At 41.4% G+C, this 25,149-nt stretch overlaps 2 protein-coding genes across 2 annotated transcripts in view; one reads left to right on the forward strand and one right to left on the reverse strand.

Annotated features, from left to right (window-relative positions):
• The first annotated feature begins 333 nt into the window (after positions 1-333).
• Positions 334-25,149, forward strand: part of UBAC2 (UBA domain containing 2) — a 172,000-nt gene continuing 147,184 nt past the window's right edge. Inside the window, exon 1 of the mRNA XM_036831551.1 lies at positions 334-797. Coding sequence (XP_036687446.1) covers positions 767-797 — 31 coding nt within the window. The 5' untranslated portion in view covers positions 334-766. The remainder of the gene's footprint in view (positions 798-25,149) is intronic.
• On the reverse strand, positions 21,371-23,117 carry LOC118884146 (tRNA-splicing endonuclease subunit Sen15-like). The gene has a single exon (XM_036831553.1). It carries the CDS (start codon positions 23,115-23,117, stop codon positions 22,617-22,619), a length of 501 nt encoding a protein of 166 aa, XP_036687448.1. The 3' UTR covers positions 21,371-22,616.

Below are 25,149 nucleotides of genomic sequence, written 5' to 3' on the forward strand. Positions count from 1 at the left end.
GAAATTTGGGGGGCAGGGTCGCTCCGCCACAGACTCACCGCGCCTGGGACACCTGGACACAGGCCACCGCGGCGGGGAGGGGTGAGGGTCCAGGGACCACGGCACTTGGCGCTTTTTCGGGGGCTTTCGCGCGGGACCGACATGGGAAAAGAGGGGGGGACAGCTGGACGGCCCCGCTCCCCGCGACAGGGAGGGTCTTCCAGCTCCGGCTCCCCTTCCCTCAGAGGAGCTGCCTCTCCTGCACTTGTCTGGGCACCGGAACTCGAGACAGTTCTGTCCACAGTCAGCCGGGGAGCCAGCTCCCGGGACGGCCCAGAAAGACTGAGCATGCGTGGAACGCACCGGGCGTGCAGTCCCGGGAGAGGTTAGCGGTCGTGAGGAACATCACCGCGCCGGCATTCCACAGGAATTAGCTGCTTTGGTGGCTCCACAGGGCGAGTGACGGCGCTAAAGCACTAGTGTGCGGCTCCCAGGAGTTACACCCGCTCCTCCCACGCCATCCCACTCCTTTTCCAAGGCTCCCGCGGCCGTCAGAAAAACCCGGAGAGGCGAACCACTTTCGCTTCGCACGCACTTCCCTTCCCGGGCCGGAAGGGAAGGGGGGCAGACGAGCATCGCATGCGCCGTTCGCAGGCGGCCTCTGGAGTGGAGTCGAGTTGCCCGTTTCGTCGGCCCGGCCGGAGTGCGCCTGCGCGGTCCCCGGGTTCCCTCCACCTCCGCTTCCCCTCCCCCTGTCCCCCGCGGGGCCTCTGGGTCCGGCGGGACCATGTTCACCAGCACCGGTTCCAGTGGGCTTTGTGAGTACCGGACGCCGCCATCCTGGCTGTCCCCTACACACCACACTGGGTACCTCCTTGAGGAGGCTGGGGGCAGCGGGGACTCTCGGGGTTGCAGGCGGTTTGGGGGTCGATCTGCCGTCCCTGCGCCAGAACCTTGGTAGTTCTTGCCCGTGGGGGGCAGCGGACACCGCCCCCATTTCAGCCTGGAGGGGTCAGTGGGGACTGAGTCCGCCGCCAGTCCCCCACCTGTGAGCCCCAGGTGCGATACTCAGATGCTCCTGGGGCTGCTGCCTGTGGGCTGGGCAGTTAGGGTCGGGCTGGGTCGCCCTGGTCTTCTGGCCCGGCCCCCTGCCCTCAGCGGTAGGTTTGCCAGCTAAAAAGAAGAGGCTGTCCGGGTGGAAGCGATGCTGGAAGCCTGCTCCCTTCCCAGTCACCTTGCTCCATTCATTTAGGCTACAGAGGGACCGAACTGGCTCTCCCCCGGATGCAAATTCCAACCTCTGCTTCAGGAGCTGACCCCTTAGTTTTACTTAGATTTTTTTTTTTTCCTCCTCAGTCTCTCTTAGGAGTTTTTAGACAAACAAAAACTGATTAAAGTACTTGAAAGTGGAAGGAAGTTTGGAAGTAGTTTGGCACGAAAGCAGAGACATTGCTGCTGGATGTTGCTATATTTTACTGGAGTGTCAGCTGTGGAGTGTCAGCAGATAGAGGGCAGAGGAATATATATAGCCTTTTAAACGACTTTCTTTTTCTCATTGAAATGGCTTAATTGACTTTTGATGAGGTGGACTGTATATTAACTAAACAGCACTGAGATTAAGCACTGATACAGCAACAGTGAATTGTTTGAATAGCTATAATTTTTGCAATTGCTTGTCACTGTTAACGCTTCATATCTCTATCCATGTGAAGTTAATCTTACTGAGTACAGAGGCAGTTGACATTTCCAAATATTAATGATCTGTTGTGAATGTTAGGAATCTTTTTCTGAGAATACATATCTTAGCCTGGGAGTAAGTTAGTATCAGGGCAACAGGCATAATTATAAATCTTCCTCACTTCTCAACTTCTCAGGTTTTGAAGTGGGTTTAATATTTGTGATTTCCCTTGTTTCATACTTAATTTGATTTATGGCATCTTTCAGGCATTGGCCTCAGATATGTTACAACTACTAGGTAATTAATCTTCCCCAAACTACCCCCTTTGGAAAAAGAACATGACTGTTGAAACTGATAGTCAAGAAGGTGGTGTGATTTTCCTGGGATCTGTGAGCCATACACTGGTGGATATGAAATTAATGGTAGAATTCTTCAATTTTATTTGTTTTCTTTCATTATTTTGTCCTATCCTTCCTTGCTGACCAAAACACATTAAAGAATTCAAAAGGCAAGCAAAATCTGTTATTGGTTACTATGCTGTATTAGCTATTATGTTTTCAAAGTGTATTCAGATTTGATACAGGGTGACTCTGGGGAAGGTAGTAATACGTGATTACCTATGGCACATGGTTGATGAGTATTGAATTCGGCAAACTGCTACCTAGGGAGAGGCCTAGGCCAAAGGCTTCTCCTTAGCTGTCTTGCCCTTTTTCTAAAATAAATGTATCCACAGCATAAGAATTGATGGAATGGCCATTCCTCAGAAGTCCATGTCTTTTTTTTTTTTTAAAGGAACTGCATTTTTTTAAAGTTAATTAATTAATTAATTTTTTATATTTATTTTTGGCTGTGTTGGGTCCTCGTTTCTGTGCAAGGGCTTTCTCTAGTTGCGGCAAGTGGGGGCCACTCTTCATCGCGGTGCGCGGGCCTCTCACTATAGCGGCCTCTCTTGTTGCAGAGCACAGGCTCCAGACATGCAGGCTCAGTAGTTGTGGCTCACGGGCCTAGTTGCTCCGTGGCATGTGGGATCTTCCCAGACCAGGGCTTGAACCCGTGTCCCCTGCATTGGCAGGCAGATTCTCAACCACTGCGCCACCAGGGAAGCCTGAAGTCCATATCTTATATGCTCATTTAACAAACATTTTGAGCATCTCGGAAACTGCGAGGGGCTGGGAATATGACATTAGACAAATCTTGGTCCCAGTGTTTGCAGAGCTTACAGTGGTGTTTAGGCACTGATTTTCCAAGACTGGTCTTTCGGCAAGTCTGGGTGGGAAAATTTACTTTGCTTTGAAATTTTTCTTTGCAATGCTCCCCACTGAGAGGGAAGTGATTTCCTTTAGATAAGTCGTGTAGCCCTTTGGTAGTTCAGAGTTCTGATCCTGAGTAAGTGTCCCGAGGATGAATAATCTGCCTAGCAGTGCCCCCAGGGATGCTGAATAACGTTCTCTTTTTAAGGGAAAAATCCTGGCCATTTCCTACCACTGACGTGTTTCCCACATCTGTGACTAGTAGATAGTGTATTTGTGTCATACTTGCTTTCCTCCCTCTCTCACTCATTCATTTATTTATTCAACAAGTGTCTGTTTACTACCCACATAAGCCACACACTGTTCGTGTATAGAGGATAAAGTGGTACACAGGATGAAGGAGACCAACATCCAATAAGTAAGTTATGTGTTTTCACATGGTGATAAGCGTCATGAAGAAAATCTGAGGGTAGTGGCATAGACTGCGGTTATGGAGGACTTTAGCAGGACGCTAAAAGAATGCTAAGGATGCTGCTTTAGCAGGTGTGGTCAGAGAAGATGTTTGGGAAGGTGACACAAATGGCGTGAAGGAACCCACCTGTCAGTTTTTGTTGAAAAGTGTGCATCTTGCAGAAAGAGAGCAACAAGCACAAAGACTCTCAAACAGGCACAGCAGGGCGTTTTCAAGGTATTGAAGAAAGCTGGTGCTGCCAGGGCAGTAAATCAAGGGCAGGGCATTTGCGACCATGTCTATGAAACTGTATTGCTGTCTGCCGTGTCAGGTAATTATGACTGGATAAAAGTGCATAGGAATCGTGTTCATGCCTTATTTTAGACCCTTGCTTAGAGACGAATGCTACCACTTAATTACGTGTTGAGTAATAGATGTATCATTTCTTACATTTGATAGTAAGTGTTCCCATGACTTATTCACTTCACAGTGTATTCACTCTAACATGGACTCAACCAACATGAATTGTGTGTCTGTTGTATTCTAGGTATAGATCCCACCCTCAAGGAGTTCTGTGTCTAGTGGGGAAAAACTTAAAAAAAGAAATGAAACAACTTCTGTACTGGGTGCTGCGGGTCTATGGCAGCCGTGGGCTGGGGAGGGGAGGGGCATGTAAGACTTCCAGCGTGGGCGATATCTCAGCTGATGTTTGAGGGATGGGTAAGAGTTGGTCAGGCATGCAAGTGGGGAGAGAGCCTCTGTGAGGGGCAGAGCCTGGGCAGGGCCTGGCCGAGAGGCAGGAGGTGATGAGTTAGGGGATGGTTGCTTACAGCTGAAGGGAGCAGTTTCTGCACAGAGGTGTGCAGTGACGTCATTCAGAGGGCTGGTGAGTCGAGAGCTGGGGATGGAACATGAAGAGGGAGAAGAGGAGGCGTGGCCACAGCTGCCCCTGTTCAGGAGCACAGCCAGGACCAGATGGTAGGGCAGAGTCCTACCAGAGGGCAGAGTCCGGGGAGCAGAAGAAGGTGAAAAGCTAATAGAACGCTAGTTGGGAAGGCTTCACGTTGCTGTGGCAGGCAGGACAGATTATTGGTGCGGATGTGAGCAGTGTTTTCCATATGCTGCCTGTGGCATGGCCACACAGAAGCAGCTATGGAGCTTTCTGAATGTCCAGATTCCTGGGTCCCATTCCCAGAGAGTCAGATTCAGAAGGGCTAATGTGGGAATCAGAAATCTGAATTTTTAAAACATTGGGGGAGATTCTAATGGACAGACTTAGGTCAAGGCAACAGGGTGGCCAGCAGGAGGGGCCCAGAGAACAGTAGAGTCCAGTGGGAGATGCTGACAGCCCCAGTGAAGGTGGTAGCAGTGAGAATGGACAGGATAGAAAAGAGGGATTCTAAAGATGTGCAGGCAGGTAGGCTGTGTCAGTCAAGCTCATTGGACTGGGGGAGAGAAAGAGGCGTTGAAGGTGACTTGGGGTAGACGGGTGGTGTTACTGTTCACAGAGGCAGGGAGCGCAGAGAGGGAGGAGCTCATCTGGGGAAAGGTGTTTAATGTCCAGGGGCTTGTGAAGCCCAGTGGGAGATACCCAGGGGCCATCTGGAGAGAGGGAGCTGGCGTGGACATGGGCTGTTAGGTGGGAGTTAGGCTGTGGATGTGAATGAGGACGCTGGAAGCAGCGAGTAGAGCTAGAAGGCTGAGGACAGAACTTTAAGCAACTCCAATCCAGTATTTACTGCGTGGTGGAGAAAGAGGAGACAGCAAAGTAGGCAGAAGTGGGTGTTTCTTTAGGAGAGAACTGTCTTCACCCAACCTAATTTGATTCGTCCTCTTTCGTTGTAAACAAACTCCTGCAGTTTCTTCGCACTCTCTCACGGTGACTCTGATCACCAGACTCTTGATCCCCTTGTCTCCAGTTTACAGCCCATTTCTGGCATCTTCCACATCCAGTCTGGAGACCATAGTTAATTACCCGCATTGCATTCCCATCAAGACCCTCGGCTGTCCTGCTCTCTCACCCGGCAAAACCCCAGCCTTGTATTAATGTGTGGTGTCCAATCCAAGCTGAGTCCTCGGCGCGATTGCTCAGTTACATTTCTTGGATTTGGTTGTCTCCCTGTGCACTTCCCCTGTCATGGTCAAGACTGTTCCCACTCTTAACCCAACCTAAATATAAGGGCCATCACCTGGGCACGTCCTCTCGCTAACTTGTTTGTATCCACACTTTAACAGTTGTTAGAGACTTCCTAATGTAGGTGATGTTTGAGCTGATTTTTGAGTGATGAGTAAGGGTTTTCAGGCATGTGAACTTAGTTCCTGTTTTCCAATCTAAAAGAATGAGGCACCCTTCTAACTGAGGCCCACTCTCCACCTATTCTTAACTCATTCCTTGCTGCCTTTTCTAGTGACACTCCCTCCTTGTCTCTTTGCCTGGCATGCATTGAAGCTGATGCTTTTTCCTGTGGCTCTTCAGGGACCCCCAGAGTACTTCAGATCCCTTATCTGTGGAAAGGAGATAATATTATTCCCTATTTTATTGGGTGGTTTGTGAAGATTAAAAGATTTACTATGTGTAAACTCCTAGAGTTTTGCCATAGTAAGTACTCAGGGTTAAGTATTTTTAACTGGATCCTTCTTTGGGGTCTGTTCTTAAAACTACAGGAGCATAACCCCTCCATCCATTGACCGTTTCTTTGTTTCTTCTTCCCAACCAAGCTTCTTGAACCATGTCTTCACTTTTTTCGCTTTCTCCCTTCCCCTCACTCTTTAGCCCTCTGCGGTGAGTCAGCTGCTTTTTGAGGGTCACCTGCTGTGGCCTGACGCTCACTGTGCTTCTGCTTCCCGCACCCCTGACACCACTGAGGACGGTGACCGGGGACTTCCTTGTCAACAGATCAGATGGGTGCCTCTCAGCCCTTATCTTAGTGGAATGTTCTCTCACACTGGCCTTGATGAACACTTCTTTCTAAAATTCTTTTTTTTTTACTGAAGTATAGTTGATTTACAATATTAGTTTCAGGTGTATAACATAGTGATTCAATATTTTTATGGGTTACATTCCATTTAAAGTTATTATAAAATATTGGCTACATTCCCTGTGCTGTATATTACATCCCAGTATCCTATTTATTTTACACCTAGTAGTTTGTATCTGTCTAAAATTCCTTGTTCTTTGACTTTTTCTTCATGTCTCCTGACCACATCTACTTAGTTTTTCACATCCTCAGGGTCTACTGGATTTGGCATTAAGTTATTGTTACCTTAAGAAGAGTAGTTTCAGTGGATTATTAAAGCCGAAACCTATTTTTGTTGAGGCACGGAGTGAACCAGAGGTAGAGAGTAGAAATAGAGTCGACCGTTGGGATGGACAGCTGGGGGTCTCAGGGAGACACAGCTGGAGTCATCCCTTTGAAGACTCAGACGGCTGTCAGTACCCAGGAAACCATGCTAACTCAAGCCACGCAGCCCTGAGATGGGAACCAGTACAGACTTACCAGAGTGAGAAATAAAGTTCACAAATGAGCTAGAACTTTCCCTGGAGTGAAACTCGTTTTGATCCAAAACATTAGTTAGGGAGCCTAGAGTCAGGTGCACTTAGGGGAGGTTGATGAATGCGAGGTCCAGCGGTGGCAGCCTATGGTGAGGACATTCGTTTCGCTCTAGAGATGGGTGAGCCACAAGGACTGGTGGGTCATTCAGGGTCTGTAACCGCCCCCTTCATTTCAGCTTTAGGGTCCTGCCTCGGAGCCCGAAGGCTCTGTCCCAGCATCATCCTGAAATGGACACTTCCACAGTTTCCCAGTGCAGCTGTGGTTGTGCTGCCAGGAAGGACCAAACTGTGTTCCGATTGATATATTCTTTCTTTAGGTATGTACTCAATGTGTTGAATACATAACTTGTGGGAGATGATTAAAATAAATCTTTATTTTTGTCTCTCACCATCTCTTTAAAATGCACTCAGCTTGGAAAGCTTTTTCCTTTTATGAGAAGGCATCAGGCCTTATGACTTTTTATTCACTCTTCAAGTTATTGATTCAACAGCTGTTTAATGAGCATGGCTCATTAAGTGAAAGACAAAAGGTGCATTCAAGTGGCAATGATCTTAGGGAATAGAAGTCACAAAACATAGGCTCAATTTAAAAATTAAAAGTATCCAGTTCAGTGTATTAATCAGCACTCAGCCTTCATTCAAAGGTAAGACTTTTTCTCCCTGTTTCTCCCAGTTAAGATTTGTAGTTGGCTACCACTTGCTGTCAGAGAAAGTGGTATAGTTGGCTTCTGTCCTTTTGTGTCCCCTCTGACCCCGCAGTTTCCTGTTTCTGACCTTACTGGGTTCTAGATGAGGTGGAGTGGGAGGAAGAAGGAGTAGTGAGGAACTAGGATTGTTCTTACGTGGCTCTCTGAGCCTGGTATGTGGTTAAAGCTGACTCTGTCCTGTGGGCTTTTTAGAGTCTCTTGGGAGGCGCCCATTCCGGCTGCTCCCCTGACCTGGGGGGATGCATTGTTACGCTGGTGGGCTTATTTGGTGTCTTTCATAGCTCCTAGGAACTTAGGTCCACCTACGGTTTCCTCCTTCTAGGGCCTGTTTGGCCTGCTTGAGGACACTGCTGGACTGATTGAAAGATGACCCCGCCGTTGCCTCTGGCCTGTGGTCCACCTCTGCTCTGCTGGAATTGCTGATTCTTTGCCCTGGTCATGCATTCTTATCTCATTGATCAACATGGCTTCTCCTGCTGCTCTCTAGAAACTCCGGTACCCCGCTCTCAGGGGTCACGTGTTCATCTCACTGAATAGGCCCTTTGAGCCCCACGCGCGGCTTGACACGAGGGCCTGGTTTTATGCACAGCACGTCGGTGCTTCACTCCACGCGTCTGCCTCATAACGTCCTCTCTTCACAGCAGAGAACTCTCACCCGTCCACTCACTGTTTATATTCATGATGTGACTGAGAGGAGTCTCGGCGTCATGGGACTCCTTTTGGTTCTCTTTCTTTGTAAAATCTGCATTTTGGTGTGGAGTCTCCCTTTGGTATGCAGCAACCCTTGTATTTCGGTACCTCAGTGGAAACTGCAATTTTACCATCTTGTTTTAGTTGGATTTCCGTTTTGGGGGCCAAGAATCATTTGGCTGACCTCTTTAGAGTTGACTTTAGAATTTATATATTTCTGCTGTGATTTCATTCTTTGTTGTAGTAAAGGATTAACTCAGCAGGCCTGGGTTGCCCAAACCCCTGCAAGAGTTGCCTTTAATGCTTGACTCTTGGGGATAAGCTATTTCCCACAGTTCTTAAGTTTGGGGGGAGTATATCTTTGAAACTCTTGAAGAATACAGTACTTTTTATTCAAGAATTTTTTTTTTTTTTAATTTTATTTATTTATTTATTTATGGCTGTCTTGGGTCTTCGTTTCTGTGCGAGGGCTTTCTCCATTTGTGGCAAGTGGGGGCTACTCTTCATCACAGTGCGCAGGCCTCTCACTATCGCGGCCTCTCGTCGCGGAGCACAGGCTCCAGACGCGCAGGCTCAGTAGTTGTGGCTCACGGGCCCAGCTGCTCCGCGGCATGTGGGATCTTCCCAGACCAGGGCTCGAACCGGTGTCCCCTGCATTGGCAGGCGGACTCTCAACCACTGCGCCACCAGGGAAGCCCCCTATTCAAGAATTTTGATTGAGAAGGAAAGACAGGTATTAACTAGGGAAAGGCAAGCTTGAGGGAGGATGCTTTTAAAAACAATGTTTTTCTTTTCAGTCTAAAAGTAAGATTAACCACATTATAGAAAGTTTGCAAGATAGAGAAAAACCACAGTTAGCATTTCAGTTAATTTTCTTCATCTTTTTCCCCTTATACATTTATGTTCTTATTTTAAATGAACTGATTTTGTTATTATAAAATGAATACATGTTCACCAAAGAACATTCTGAAGTCTGGAAAAGTAGTAGGAAGAAATAAAAATATCATTTATTGATATCTTGGTGTTTATCTTCATACTTTTTTCATTGCAAAAATGAATACCCAAAGAAATAATTAAAAATAAATTGATCACACCTGAATACTTGAATACTGTTTTGTAACTTGTTTTTATTTCATGCAGTACTCTTAAAATGTAATCATTAATGACTGTGCATATTCTGCTTTTTTCTCTTTTGTCATAAGCATTTTCTTAGTACGCTATTCTTGCAGTTAGGTTGGTGCCTCCCTCCTTTTTTTCTATTGTAGTAGCACTGAGAGCATCTTAATTTTCAGATATTCCTAGAAGTGAAAGAAGATTAAATGATGAGTATTATCTTATAATTTTGATACTGCCAAATTCTAGCCCCAAAGAATGGTACCTATAACTTTACCAGCAATTTAAGGGAGAAAAGATTGCTTTACTTAAGTTATTACATTTAATTTTCACAGTAAGTCTAGGTATTGTTATTCTGTTTTTTTTCTGCAAATGAGTATGTTGAGGCTCAGAACATAATTTGTCCAAAATCACATTGCTAGTATGTGGAAGAGCTAGGATTTGAACTCAGGTTTGCCTACCTCCAAAGCCTGTATTCTTTCCATTGTGCCATGCCACATTAAAGAGACTAAAATGATGTGAATTTAGTCTCTTTAAGGAAAATGGCTAGGAGCAATGGCAATATAACTTCTAAGCCTTAGGAAGAACATCTGGGAAAAAGAATCATAATGTAAACAAGAGTTCTACCTATCTCTCTATAATTTTTCAATCAACAGCTAATAAGTGTGAGTTATTATTTTACTTATGTAACACTGTAACTGGAAACTTTACTTATGTAACACTACTAGGCTCTGTCTAAGCAGGTTACATATATTAACTCTTTAATTCTCAGAACAACCCTACGAGGTAGTAGGATTATTTTCCCCAGTTTGCAGATGAGGAAGATGAGGCCCAGGCATTTAAGTAACTTTCCCAGCGTCATATAGCTGGTGAGGAGCAGGACTAGAATTTGAATCTAGTGTGGCTCCACATTGTGGGTTCTGAACTAACGCACACTGCTGCTGCTCAGACTCAAGGAAGTTTATTCACGTTTCTCTCTCTTGACCACTGGGGTATTCGTAGGCTCATGATGAATATAGCAGCTCTGCTTAGCAGTGGAGCTTATTTCCCAGCCCTTGAACACTTATTCTGGGTCCTGGCAAGTTGCTTTTTATTGCCCCCCTTGTGACTGCTGCAGCTGGTTCCTCATGTGTCCGCCATGTTCCTTCTTTCAGTCCATGAGTCTCCCTCTTTCTTCCTAAAGCAGAACCAAGATCCAGTTTTGCTTTTACTAGAGATGTTTTATGTCCTAATTAGAATCTTTTTGTAGGAGCTAATGCACTATTGTTGTTTTTATTTGCACGTTTTTCTTTCTCCTTTATTATTATTATTATTATATTTCTCTTCCCTTATTAGTCAAGTTATTATCTAACTTCTCCAACTTTTTCCATTCTCAATTTGTGGCAGTATCAGTTTTAGTCATGAAGGCAGAACCTATCTTAAATCAAGCTACTTTAAAAATTGCATTTCTATGGAATTTTAATAAATACAACCTGATAAAGAGTATCTCATAAATAATTTACTCCAGCATTTTTGAGGTGTGCTTTCTAGAACACAGTGGTACTGTGCAGGGCTGCTTAACATTTATTTTTTAATTAAAAAATTGTTTTATTTTTAAACCCCAAATTTTATTGTTCAGTTTATTTTTTCCAGCTTTATTGAGATATAATTGACAAAAATTTTATATATTCATGTTGTATGTGATGTTTTGTCATTTGCATACATTGTGAAATGATAACTGCAGTCAAGGTAATTAAAATATCCATCACCTCACAGTTATCTTTTTGTGTGTGTGTGTGTGTGTGGTGAAAATATGAAGATCTACTCTCTTAGCCAATTTCAGGTATACATTATTCCTACCTATGGTCATCATGCTGTACATTGCTTAAGTTTTAACCCTCATTTAAATTATAATTATAAATGAAAATTATCATTTAATCCTCATTTAAATCATGATTCTCTTTCCCAGACATTTTTCTTAAGATTTTTATAAGTTATATTGCCACTGTTCTCAGACATTTTCCAATGCTTATGTTACCTTAGTCCCTTGAATGCAGCATGATACAGTGGAAAGAGCACAGTATTAATATTTGGAAAGTGTTCTGAAGCCAGGATGTCCCTAATGTTGTTTTTAAAGATTGATGATGGAAATTAGTACTTCCAAGGCTTATGGGCCCTGCAACAAGGAAATTTAACTTTTTATTAACTCTTTGTTTCTAAGACTTAGTGGGAATGGTTTTCATTATAGAAATTTGGGAAATAAAAGGAAGAAACATAAAATTCCATTTCACTGTGCTGCCCAGACTTCATCCTTAACATATTGGTGTTCTGTAAATTTTTTCATATGTATGTATGTAAACAGATTTAAAAGCAAAATTGGAGCTACATACAGTTTCATATTCCGATTTTTTCATTTAACCTTAAATGAATTTGCCCCATGTTATTAATAATGTTCAAAGATGACTTTTAACATTTTTTTGTTTTGCCTTATTACAAAACTGAAACATGCTTGCTGCCAAAAAAATTAAAAAATTACACAAATACGTAATACAGAAAGGAATAGTCACACATTACTCTCCCACCTAAATAATCATCACTGATATTTTAGTGCTCATTCTTTTAGATTTTTTTCTGTACAGGCTAAGTCTTACCTATGCATTCTTTCTCTCTCAGGCACACACACACACGTGTTTTATACAGACATGGCATTCAAATAAACATTTTGTTGTGCTCCCCTAACATTTTTTTAGATACAGAATCATGACTTTGAGGATTACAACGTGTTATATTTCAATGTTTTTCTCCAGTTTTTTTCCCATTTAAACAATGTTATGGTGAACGTCTTTAAGTTATTGATCACATCTTTGACTTCATCCTAAAGAAATGATCACAAACGTGGAATTATAGTGTCAAAGAATAGGAAAATTTTTAAGCTCTTGATCTGTATTGCCAAATCCTTCCAGAAAGGATGTGTCACTTTACACTTTTCAGCAGTTTAGGAGAATATCTTTCTCACCAAACTCTTGTGACACTTGAGTATGATAATTTAAAATGATTATTGCCAATTGAGAGATTGAAAAATGACATTTCATTGTTTTAACCTGCATTTCTTTGAATGCCTGGGAAAGTGAACTTATTTTCATCTTTCATATTTATTGGCCATTTTAATATATTTTTGAACTGATTTGACTATTTATGTCCTTTGCCCTTTCTTTTTTTATTGGAGTGTTAGTGTTTGTTTGGTTTTTGTTAAATTGATTAGTAAAAGTCCTTTAAGGGTACTAGCTTTTGTCATGGTATATGTTACGAATATTTTAACCACTTGTCAGTTGCTTTTTAATTTTATTCATGAAATTTTTCTCATATAAAGTTTTTCATTTAAATAAGTCATTAAAATAAAGGGATTTAGCTCATAAATTGTATTTAGCCAAATTCATCCTTTTCTTTATTAAGTCCTGGGCCTCCTGAGATCTGTTAAATATTCATTTAATATTTTTGTATCTTATATTTTTCTAATTATGTAGGTAATATATACTGCTGGTACAAATTCAGGCTACCCAGAAAAGGAGAAAGTGAAACGTGAAATTCTTTCTTCTCAGTCCCAGAACAGTTTGGAGAATATTCTTGTAGATTGTTTTTTGCTTATGAATCCTGTGTGTGTGTGTGTGTGTGTGTGTGTGTGTGTGTGTGTGTGTGTGTGTGTGTGTGTAATTAATATAAGAGTAATATAAGCATATGGTAAAAATTTATATAAGGATATAATATGAATTCTCTTCACTAGCAGTAGCCACTTTTAAGTTCCTCTTTCTTTGTTTCTTCTGTTATTACAGCTTTAAATGATATATTTATGCCTTTATTGATTTGTCAACTACTGGTTCTGCTTATAGATTCCACATAATGAAAGATGAGGAATTTGCATACTTCCAACCTCTCCATGTTTTAGTTTTGGTTTGGTTACCCCTTGTAGTGGTTACATTTATAATTTTAAACAATGGACAAAACCCTTTATTTTTTGATTCATCAATTTTTGGCACAGTCAGTAGACTACACTATGAAAATGAGAAAAATTAGCCCAAGAACATGTACTTTTTTGTCTCTCAGTTCTTAATTTGTGTTCTATGTATGTTGTGTGTTTTTATAGCCTGTTCTGTAATGATAGTTAAGCCTTCCATGCTTTTGTCTGTAGGTTGATTTTATATAGAAAATCATAACAATAGCTATATTTACATTATTATGATTGTGTATTCATTGTTGAACCAAGGTGTGTGATTGATGTCGTAGAAGAAGATCGAGCCCTAGGTCAGAAAACCTGTGCTACTTCAAGGAGTCTCTTAATTTCTTTTAATATTTCTTCACTACTTAAGTTCACACTCAATTATTGCTGTTTCTTGACCCTTGCATCATTTTCTTCTCTGAGTCTTCTGTTTTCTCCCCTGGCATCCCTCCTGCAGTAAACGTTTTGGTGCAGAGGACACGGGGGTGAGCTTTCCGGATGCTCACTTGACCATTCTTCTACATAGTGAAAGACTGGATTTGTAAGTAGCTGGTGTGGGTTTCCTCTTTATTTGTAGATAGGTCTTTGTCCCCAAGAGGTCCAAACCTCAGCTGGCAGGGCTGCCTGTAGGCTCTGTTCAAGTTTGCAGAGCTTGTGAATAGGCTGCTTTCCATATAGGGTGCAGAGGTGGGGAGCAGGAGACAGGCAAAGATGGTGAAAATCCCCTGCTGTGGGCCAGGTTAGGGGGGCTTGGCTCTTTGTATAAATCTTACTCTGAGTGAAGCTGCCCTTCCTCTTATCACCCGCCTCCCACTGTCCCACGTTACCCAGGCTGGCATCTGTTGTGGGCGTCTGAAGATGCCCGAGCTCTTTTCTAGTCTTTCTCAGCCCTCAGACCCTTACAATGTCCTCCCTAAGTAGATCGCCACTTTCTTTGGAGGGCATTTCTTGGACTTTACTTTGGGGGCAAAGCCTTTTCTTCAGCTGGGGTGGTCAAGTGAATGGTTGTGTATGAGAAAATGCAAAGGAGTGTGTCTGGGGGTGGGGTTTTGTGGAAGGGCCTGGCCCAGCTGTCACGGCAGGCACGTGCACCATTTATACGGGGGATGGTTTAAACAGGATGTGGGCTCAACACTAAGGGCCATTGAAACAAACCTAAGATAATAATTCCCTTTTCAGTTCTTTTTCCTCTTGATTGTAACAAAGAGAAAGTCTCAGTTAGCTGCTAGTCTGAAATAACCTCTCTAACAGCAGCTAGTTTCCTCTGGTAACATAGATAACAGGAGGCAGGCCCAGATCTTTCTGCAGCAACAATATTAGTTAGAATTTAGTAAACTGTGTTTATTTTTATAGTTACCACCTACTGATGACAAAGTGACACTCGTTTTGCACTTATAGTGATATAAAGTTTCCTTTAAAATACATTTATTTAACTAAAACATAGTAAGATGATTTAAAGAAAAATATTAAATAATAGGATAGGTAACACTGGGATATAACAAAAATTGTGGCGCCGTAATGGGACTGACTGCAGTTTGAGAAACACTGTAAATTATTCTGTTGGGTAATTCTGTTTGCTCATGCTCCTCTCCAGGTCTTGGTATTTACTGATTAGTTCCCTGGACTATTTGGAAGGAGGCATTTCTCTGGTGTTTTGAAGGTCCTTTTATTTCAATATGACTTTGGGAGGCGGGAAAAGTGGACAGGTGTAGGAGCCTGTCATCTTGAACTGAAATTTTGTCGAGCTGTCTTTTTGCTTTCATTGCTTTTATTTGATTCTTCAATCCATTTAGAATTAATTTTAGTGTTTATGGTGTTTAAGTGGGGTTTTTTGTCCCCACCAACCAGCCAGTCTCAGCATCAGTGGTTAAAGATGTTTAGTAGCATCTCTACTCACAAATGGATTAGGTGCTAAAGGCCGTGTACAGGTCCAAACTTGAAAGGATTTAAGCTTGGTTCTCTATTTTAGTAGGCTTTTCCACCAGACAGGAGTGGAAGAGGTTCCTTGGATCATCAAACTTTAAAATCAGACTTGGGTTTCTCCATCTTGCAGATATATGTTTTGTTTGCGTCTTTCCCCCCAATAGACCCGTTTAGTCTACATTAAATGTCTGCTGAGCAGATAACTCCCTCTCCTGCTTATCTTCTCAGATGTTCAAGTGTATGTCTTTAGAGGTATGGTATCCTTACTTGTCAATCTACTTTGGTTGATTCAAAGATTCATAGGGTCTTTGAACATATAGAACCATCCTTGGTTTGTCCTGGAGCTGTTACCGTTAGGGCAGCACCTTCACCAGCCTTGGTCCTTACGACTCAGATTTCTCTTAAATTAGCGTTGCTCTGATAGGCATTCACCTCAGTGATGATTCTCTAGGCCAGACTTTGAACACTGGCAGTCCACACAGATGTGTTTTGCTTTGTGTTGGTGGCGAGGGTAGGGGGGTGGGAGGAGAGTCACCTTCCAACATTTTAAAATTGGTATCTTTCAGACAGAAATCCAGATTCCTCTTAGCTCTTGAGATGATGGTCTGGCACACCAGGGATGAGCTGTTATGTGACAAAAATCCACTGATACGCGCTTTTGGCCACTTACCTCCCCTGTTTCACTGCTACCTGCCTGGCCTCCTTAGGCACTTGAATTTACAACAGATCTTTTTTTTTTTTTTTTGCCAATAACCACACATTTTCTCTTAAAAAATTTTTTTTCTTTTCTCTTACAGTTTATCGCATGGGTCTAGAACAAGCTTGTCTAGACAAGCTTTCTGATTCACTTTTTCAGAGCTGTTCCTACCGTTGAATAATTTATCATTATTTATGTGTAACATTTATAATTTTCTTACTTCTTTTGGCTTTTAAAATTATTATTTCATTTTATTGTATTCCTTGTCTAATTAGCACTTTTAACAATGACTGCCTTTTTTTTTTTACACTTAAGGAAAGGCTTTATGTTTGTATAAAATCTCCCTAAGAAGGATAAACCCGAGTAGTGTCCAGCATAGTGGCAGGACTAAAATTAAAGTGTAGGAGCCTATTGCCACTGTAGATGACGTGCAGATCTGACACACTTTTCTCTGGCGTCGTGAGCCTTTGTGTTTGGCTCTGTTTTAGAACTTCCTTTTTCAATTTTATTGCTCGTTCTTTTTTTCCCCCTAACTCATACTGTTGAATATTTTACATATAGAATACATTCTTGTCTCTAGAGGGCAAACCTTCCTCTTTCTTGCCTTTTTTCGGGGTTCTTTTCTGGAAACTTCCTAGCCTTTTCTCCTGTTCATTTTGCTGATGAGTTTTACAAGCGTTGGTCCAGTAACAAGCGTTCACGGGCTGCCCTCCCAGGCCAGGCCCCCGGGCCACCTGTTGGGTGGGGAGTGGTCAGTGTAGCAGACGCCCAGGGCCTTCACATTCTCCCCGGTGTGTTAGGAACAGCAGCGGGTTCATGGATGGCGTACAGTGTTTTACTCCCGAGCATTGTACGTAATTGACTGTCACAAAAATAAACTTGGGACCTTTTGATTCCCAGGCAGTTGTATGGATGTCTTTGTGGAGACGGTCACCAGAAGGCACTTGGTCACTGAGGGTGTGTTTCATCAGGTTTTCTTCCAGGAAGCTCATAGGCCCGAAGAGTAAAGCAAGGTGGATGCAGAAGGTGTCCCTCGCAGTGCACGGGTTTCTGCATTTTCGTGGACTTACACATGTTGGTTTAGCCCCTTTTTGATGAAAAAGTTTAAGGAAGTGACTTCATAAAACACCAAATCACCCCATTCTTGTGGGACCCCTGAGCAGTTTACCGAATAGTTGAGTAGTCAGAAGTAGGAAAGCCGATCTGGTAGGATATGGCAGCCTCTCCTCCCAGGGGTGTGAACCACACCGGGGTTTTTGACGAATATACTTTGTGACATGGTGACTTGTGGGGATGGGCAGAGTTTCTGGGTTGCTGCCTTTTCCTCCCCCCCATCCCCACCCCCTGCATCTCTCCTCAGCTACGATGCTTCTGTAACAGCCCACATGGCTAAGCTTTGCAAGACCTGTGGTTAGTATCTTTAGTACCTAAAAGATGCATATTTTTATTCAGGTAGAATTCACATAGCATAAAATTCACCGTTGTAACCATTTAAAAGTGTACAATTATTGACTTAACAGCACATTCACATTGTTGTGCAGTCATCACCAACCACTCTCTAATTGCAGACCATTCTTATCAACCCCCAAAAGAAGCGCAGTTCCCATTAAGCAGTCCCTCACCATTCCCTCCCCTTCCCTGCCCCTGACAACCACTAATCTGCTTTCTGTCTCTGGATTTTTTTTTTTTTTTTTTTAAAGAATTTCATTTATTTATTTATTATTATTATTATTTTTTGGCTGTGTTGGGTCTTCGTTTCTCTGCGAGGGCTTTCTCTAGTTGCGGCAAGTGGGGGCCACTCTTCATCGCGGTGCGCAGGCCTCTCACCATCGCGGCCTCTCTTGTTGCGGAGCACAGGCTCCAGATGCGCAGGCTCAGTAGTTGTGGCTCACGGGCCTAGTTGCTCCGCGGCATGTGGGATCTTCCCAGACCAGGGCTCGAACCCGTGTCCCCTACATTGGCAGGCAGACTCTCAGCCACTGCGCCACCAGGGAAGCCCTGTCTCTGGATTTTTAAATTCTGGACATTTCATGTATATGGAGTCATAATATGTGGCTTTTGAGTCTGGCTTCTTTTGCTTAGTATAATGTTTTCAAGGTTCTTCCATATTGTAGCATGTGTTACTAGCATGTGTCCTTTTATGACTGATAGTTCGTTGTATGGATATACCGCATTTTGTTTATTCATCTGTTGATAGACATTTGGGTTGTTTCCACTTTTTGGCTCTTAGGATAATGCTGCGATGAATATTCAGGTTTTTGTTTGAATATCTGTTTTCAGTCCTCTTGGGTATATAACTAGGAGTTGAATTGTTGGGTCATGTGGTAATTCTATGTTTAACTTTTTGAGCAACCAAAAAGATACAAGTGAAGTACTAAAAATAGTAAGAGTGAAAAATCCCTTTGGACCATGGACCATGATATAAAGATATCAGATTTCCTTGTTATATATTACAAAAACTTTTTCTTTGGAGTCAGGCAGAACTGGTCCAGATCTCAGCCTAACTAGCTGTGACTTTGAACCAGTTATTTAACCTTTCTTAGCCTATTTTTCACCTAGAACATTCAGATAACTAAGTATTGCCTCAGGTTTACTATAAGCATTCACTGAGATGGTATTACACAGAAAGTGCTTTTTTTAGCACAGTGCTTGGCATAAAGTAATCCACATATAGTGTAATAATTATTTTAGGATAATACACAGTCACCATAGCCTGATTGCTATTCTTTGCCACAGAGAGATGGCTTCGTACTGCGGTCATACCAAAGAGGTGAATGACCCAAAAGGAAACACCTTAAACTTCGGTGTTTTATGTTGTCTTTACCATAGATGTTTTGCATTTTTATTTTTAGATTAATGCATTGTCTGTCGTTCTCAAAATTTGTTACATCCCTATTTTCAAAAGTGGAAGGACCCATTGTAAAGAAGTGACTTTTTTTAACCTTCCATTTGATCACTGCTTGGGTTCCTCATGTATGAACCACTTCCTGGCTCCACTCACAGGGGGGCCAGCAGATTGCTAGCGATTTGCCTTATCTCACTGCATAAGGATTTAATGAAACTTTTAACTGAGTTAGTAACTAGTTAAACCAAAATTATTTTTTCTAATTCTTAAACTATTTTCATAAAAAGTTAAAACCTCCCTTGAACAGATCATTCAGAGATTGCCACTGTTAATATTTTGATAGGTGCTTTTAAAAAACCCATGTATTTATGAACTATTTTTTAAAAAGCATTATTCAATATATAATAATGCTACTGGAAATATTGCACTTACTATTTAGGAACATCTTTCCAAAGCATGAAATATTTTTCTACAACCTAGTTCTTAAAATTTAGTATTATTCCATTTTATGGGTAGAACATAATTTATCTATTTTCCTTTTGGACATTCATGTTTCTTGTTTTTTCACTATTATAAACAATGCAGTGATGAGCATCTTTGTAGCAAAAATCTTTGTGTATATCTGTGATAATTACTTTGGGCTAAATTCCTAGATGTAGATTTTTTTTGGATCAGAGGGTTTATATATATATTTTAAACTTTTGATCAGTTTAACATTTAATAAGTACCCACCACTCTGTGTTGTACCCTCCCAGACTGCCGTCTTTTTATATCTCCATTCACAAGTGCACTTACTTTTGTTACCTAGGGTACCACTTGGATTTCTGTTATTGCTGTTTGTGACTATGTATGTTTTTCACTTAAAATCCACCATGCAGGTGACAGTCCCTTTGGACCATGGAGCTCTGTGGCCGTGCAGCATAGGAAGCAGTTTTATTTGTAGTCAGATTATCAGGGTTTGTTCTGCCACTCCCTGGCCATTAGATCAGACACCTCTTCTTGAACAGCATTCCTGTGTCCTCAGCCTCACCTCTTATTCCATGTATTTCTATACTCTTGTTTGGTGTAACCTGGTCTGCTTTGGTAAAGCCTATTTCTCTGTTCTTCCCTTGGGGCTTCTTTTCTGTGGCCACTCTAGACGTTTGAGGGATGATGGATAAAAATGCTTTCCTGTTTCTTCCCTGGGTGATGGTTCTGAGATACATTCACAAGGCTTCTTAGAAAATCCTGTGGGACTCAGCACTTGACAGAAACATCTGTAACTCATAGAGGTGGCCAGCTTCATAATGAATCCTTGTATTGACTTTCTCTCTGTGTTTCATTCCCTGTGTCCTTCACTCCTGCTCCCTGGAACCACATTCCAAAATAAACTACCTGCCGGCTAGTCTTTGTCTTGCATTTTATTTTAAGTGGAACCCAGGCTAAGTCATTTGTGATCACAGACAGGTAACTTACTCTTTGAGTCGCAGTTTTCTCATATTATAAGTTTGGAGAGGGTCGTGTCTACCTCATATAATCCTTTCCTTCACCAGATACTTACTAAAACACTACTATATGCCAGATACTGTCCTGGGTATAGAAATGTATAGTAGTGAGCAAGACAAGCAAGACCCTGCCTTCACTGAGTTTACATTCTGATGAGGGAGACAGACAAAGAAGGAAACAAAGAAGAATTTCAAATAGTGAAAAGTGCTCTGCAATAAATGAAAAGTCATGAGGGAATGCTACTCTGAGATGCTGTCTGAAGTGAGAACTGAGTGATGAGGACAGGCTGGATGTGGGGAGAACATCTGGAGCAGAGGGAGTAGCAGATGTAAAGGCCCTGAGGAGTAGGAGCCTCAGGAACAAGGTGGTGCACATAAAGTGCTGTGAATGGGACTTTGCACTTGCTAAGTGCTCAATAAATGTTGGATAGTATTAAGAGTAAGGTTAGATCAAAGGGATAACCTGTCATTAACTACACAGCAGTAGGTGACCAGTTTTGTCTCATGAATGGACAAAAATTGGCTTCATAGAATAAGCACATAATTGTACAGGGTGTGAATAGAGTTGTGCAGTACATTTTTCTTTACCAGTGTAGTGAGTTACATTGATTGATTTGCTTTGCATTCCTGGTGTAAACTTCACTTGGTTGTGATGTATTATCCTATTTATGTATAGCTGGATTCAGTTTGCTAATATTTTGTTGAGAATATTGCAACAAGATATTAGCAATTTGGTCTGAGATATTGGTCTCTTGTTTTCTTTTAATGTCTTTGTTTTTGGAATCAGTGTAATGTTGGCTTCATAAAAATGAATCGGGAAGTGTTCTCTCCTTTCTACGTAGTGGAAGATTTTGTGTAGGATTGGTATTCTTTTTCCTTTAAGTGTTTGGTACAGTTCTTCAGTGAAGCTGTCAGGCCTAGAGTTTTCTTTGTTGGAAGACTTTTTTTTTTTTTTATTTTAAAACATTTTTATTATAAAAGTAATACAAATAGAGAAAAACTAAAATATTGCAGAAAGACAAAGTCATCCATTTCCTGCCCTGCCATCCTATTATAACCAGTTAGTAATTTATTTTGTCATCTTTTTATTATATACTTGGTGTGTTATTTATAGCCATAGTCATACACATTCATATACTTTTGTATCTTGCTTTTTGTTACTAAATATTTTCTCATGTTTTTCAGTATATTCATTACTAATTTTTAATGGGTACATAACACACCATTCATTAGCTATATATGTTCATCGACTATTTCCCCAGACCAGTGGTTGGCAAACTATGGCCCTGTATTTGCAAATAAGTTTTATTGGAATACAGCCACATCCATTCATTTAGATACTGTTTATGGTTATTTTTGTCCTACAAACAGCAGAGCTGAGAAGTTGTGAGAAAGCCTATATGACCTGAAAAGCCCAAAATATTTCCTTTCTGACCCTTTCCAGAAAAATTTTGCTGACCCTTGCCTTAAACTTTTAAGTCATTTATAATTTGGATTATTATATGCCCCAAAATGTCACTTGAAACATCTTTGTGCATATAATTGTTTATACTTTAGGCAACTTAATTAGGAGGTATTAACAAAAGTGGAAAAACTGGGTTTACTTAAGAAAGATGTTTTTAAGGTTAACACTGTCCCCTACTATCTCTCTTGTAATATTCTAGCTATGATACAGTACAGGTGGTGGTAATAAGAATGGAAAAAAAAGACCCAGTACTCTTGTAGGTAGCAATTCTCTGGTCCCTATTAATCTAGACATGTAATTTTACACTCTGGATGAGCATATTTTTAGTTTTGATTTAAAGTCAACCAAAGAGGGAAGTAACAGTAATTGCAACATGAAAAAACCGATTGAAAGAATACTTTCTATTGGGGATGAAAAAGCAGACTAAAGTAAACTCTCCAGGTGTCAAGGTGTACCTGAAATGCCATTCCAGGCTGGCTGTAGTGACCAAGAGGCACTGAGAGGGTTGAGTAAGGGAAAGAGGTGGCAGTCTCAACAATGTTCTACCCTTCTGAACAAACCCTAGGCATAAACTTGTATACAACTATAATTAAACTGTCTCCAGATGAGAAAGTTCTAGAGCAACTACCCTATATTTTTGAATAAAATAAATTCTTCTATCTGGGAAAGTTTTATTCTTCAAAAAGAAAACTTATGGAATGGGACCAGCTAAGTCAACCCTGACTATCTCTGAGATAAAAGATGAATCAGGCTGATGGGTCTCAATCCAATCTTGTGTGAATAAAGCAAGCATCGGGAAGTATAGGTGTCATCTTCTAAGGGAAATATTCTGAGGATCTGGCAGCATAAATCCATCAGTAAGTTTGTAATAGACTATTGTGGAGTCAGACTCCACTAAGGCCAAAGTAAAAGACATCGGCAAATCTGGATCACCTTGCAATTTTCGAGATGCCTTCAAGATCTTCCTTATCCTGTTATGGCTGAGGGAAGCACTGATGGGTGTAGGTACCACAGTCTGTAACCCTTCTTCTGTCTCAGTACCAAGAAGGCAGATGAGCTGGAGATCTGGTAATCCCACACAGTTTACTTCATGCCAACTTTTACTCTCCATGAGGTCCAGGTAAACCAAGAATGCTATATAAACTTGGGTGGCATCTCCTATATCTAATTCCATCATTTCTAAATACTTAGGGTGCGTGCCCATCCAGGCGTCCTCGGGGGCCCATGAGGGGGCGCCGCCGCCGCGGTCGCCGCTCGGGCGTACATCGCTGCAGCCCACGGTCGGCTGGGACTCGCTGCTCTCCTCCATGCCCTGCCGTGCGGTGCGCCCGTGGTGCACTGCGCTGCGCTCTCCGCGCCCGGCCACTGTTGGAAGACTTAACTATGAATTCAGTTTCTTCATTTCTCTAGGACTGCTCAAGTTTCTTTTTGACTTTGATAAGTAGATTGCATCTTCCAAGCAATTTGCCTATTTCATCTAAGTTGTCAAATTTGTGGCTAAAATGTTGTTTCTGATATTCCCTTATTATCCTTTAAAAATTATTTTATTTATGATAAAAGTACATACATAAAATTTACCATTCTAACCATTTTTAAGTGTACAGTCTAGTGGCATTAAGTGCATTTCACAATGTTGTACAACCCCTTACTAGCCTATTAATGTCTATGGCATCTGTAATGATGTCCCCTCCTTTATTCTTGATACTGGTAATTGTGTCTTCTCTTTCTTTCCTGATAAGTCCTGCTAGAGGTGTATAAATTTTATTGATCTTCTCAAAGAGTTAGCTTTTAGTTTCATTGATTTTTCTCTATTATATTTTGGTTTTCAATTTCATTGATTTCTGCTCATAATTCTGTCTTTCTGTATGCTTGCTTAGGGTTTCGTTTGCTCGTCTTTTTCTAGTGTTTTAAAGTTTGTAGTCTTTATTGTCACTTGAGACCTTTTCTCGTCCTGTATAAGCATTTAATGCTATAAATTTCTTTCTAAGCATTGCCTTATTTGCAGCCCACAAATTTTGCTTGGTTGTACTACTTTTTATTCTATTTAACATATATTCTAATTTCCCTTGTGACTCCCTCTTTGACCCAGGTATTATTTAGAAGTATGTTGTTTAATTTTCAAGTACAGTTGACCCTTGAACAATGTGGGTGTTTGCAGTGCTGATCCCCATGCAGTTGAAAATCCGAGTATAACTCTATAGTTGGCCCTTCATATCCGTGGTTCTGCATCCGTGGATTCAACCAACCGTGGATTGTGTAGTGCCGTGGTATGTACTTACTGAAAAAAAATCATATAAGTGGACCCTTGACATTCAGACCTGTGTTGTTCAAGGGTCAGCTGTATTTGGAGGATTTTCCATCCATCTTTCTGTTGTTGATTTCTACTTTAATTTTGTTGTAATCAGGGAATGTACTTTGTATGATTTTAATTTCTTTAGATTTATAGAGGTGTGTTTTATGGCCCAGAATATGGTCTATCTTGGGGAATGTTCCTTATCCATTTGAAAAAAAATGTGTAATTTTTTGTTGTTGGGTGGAGTATACTATAAATGTCAATCAGGTCAAATTGACTGATATTGTTTTTCAAGTCTTCTATATTCTTACTGATTGATATGACAACGTATTACAGCATGGGTGGCTGGCTTAAACAACAGAAGTTTATCTTCTCACAGGTCAGGAGGCTGGAAGTCCAAGAGCAAAGCATTGGCAAGTTTGGTTTTTCCTGAGGCCTTTCTCCTTGGCTTGTAGATGGCCGTCTTCTCCCTGTGTGTTCACATGGCCTTTCCTCTGTATGTGTGCATCCCTGGTGCCACTTCCTTCTCCAATAAGAACAGATTGTATTAGGGCCCCACTTTTGTGACCTCATTTAACCTTAAACTACCTCTTTAAAGACCCTATCTCCAAATACAGTCGAATTGGGGGTTAGGGCTTCAACATATGAATCTGGAGGAGGGCGGGGGACATTTCAGTCCATGACACTGATTTTCTGTCTACTTGTGTTATTGATTACTGAGAGAGGAGTGCTGAAGATTCCTACTATATTTGTGGATTTATCTGTTTCTATAAGTTTTTGCTTCATGTATTTTGAAGTCTTAGCTCTCATATTCTGTGATCCACTATGTGCCCACCTCCACAGTTGAAGAATGGTGTAATGAACACCATATACCTACCACCTAGATTCTGCAATTAACATTTTACATATTTGCTTTATTAAATATCCGTTCTCTGTTTCATCAATTCGTCTTATTTTTTGGTGGATTTCAAAGTAAGTTGTAGTCACTTTATCTCTAAACACTTAAGCATACATGTTGTTAACTAGAATTTAATAATCATTTAAAGTT

The sequence above is a fragment of the Balaenoptera musculus genome, chromosome 18 (genome assembly GCF_009873245.2).
Source record: "Balaenoptera musculus isolate JJ_BM4_2016_0621 chromosome 18, mBalMus1.pri.v3, whole genome shotgun sequence".
In the NCBI taxonomy this organism is placed as follows: domain Eukaryota; kingdom Metazoa; phylum Chordata; class Mammalia; order Artiodactyla; family Balaenopteridae; genus Balaenoptera; species Balaenoptera musculus.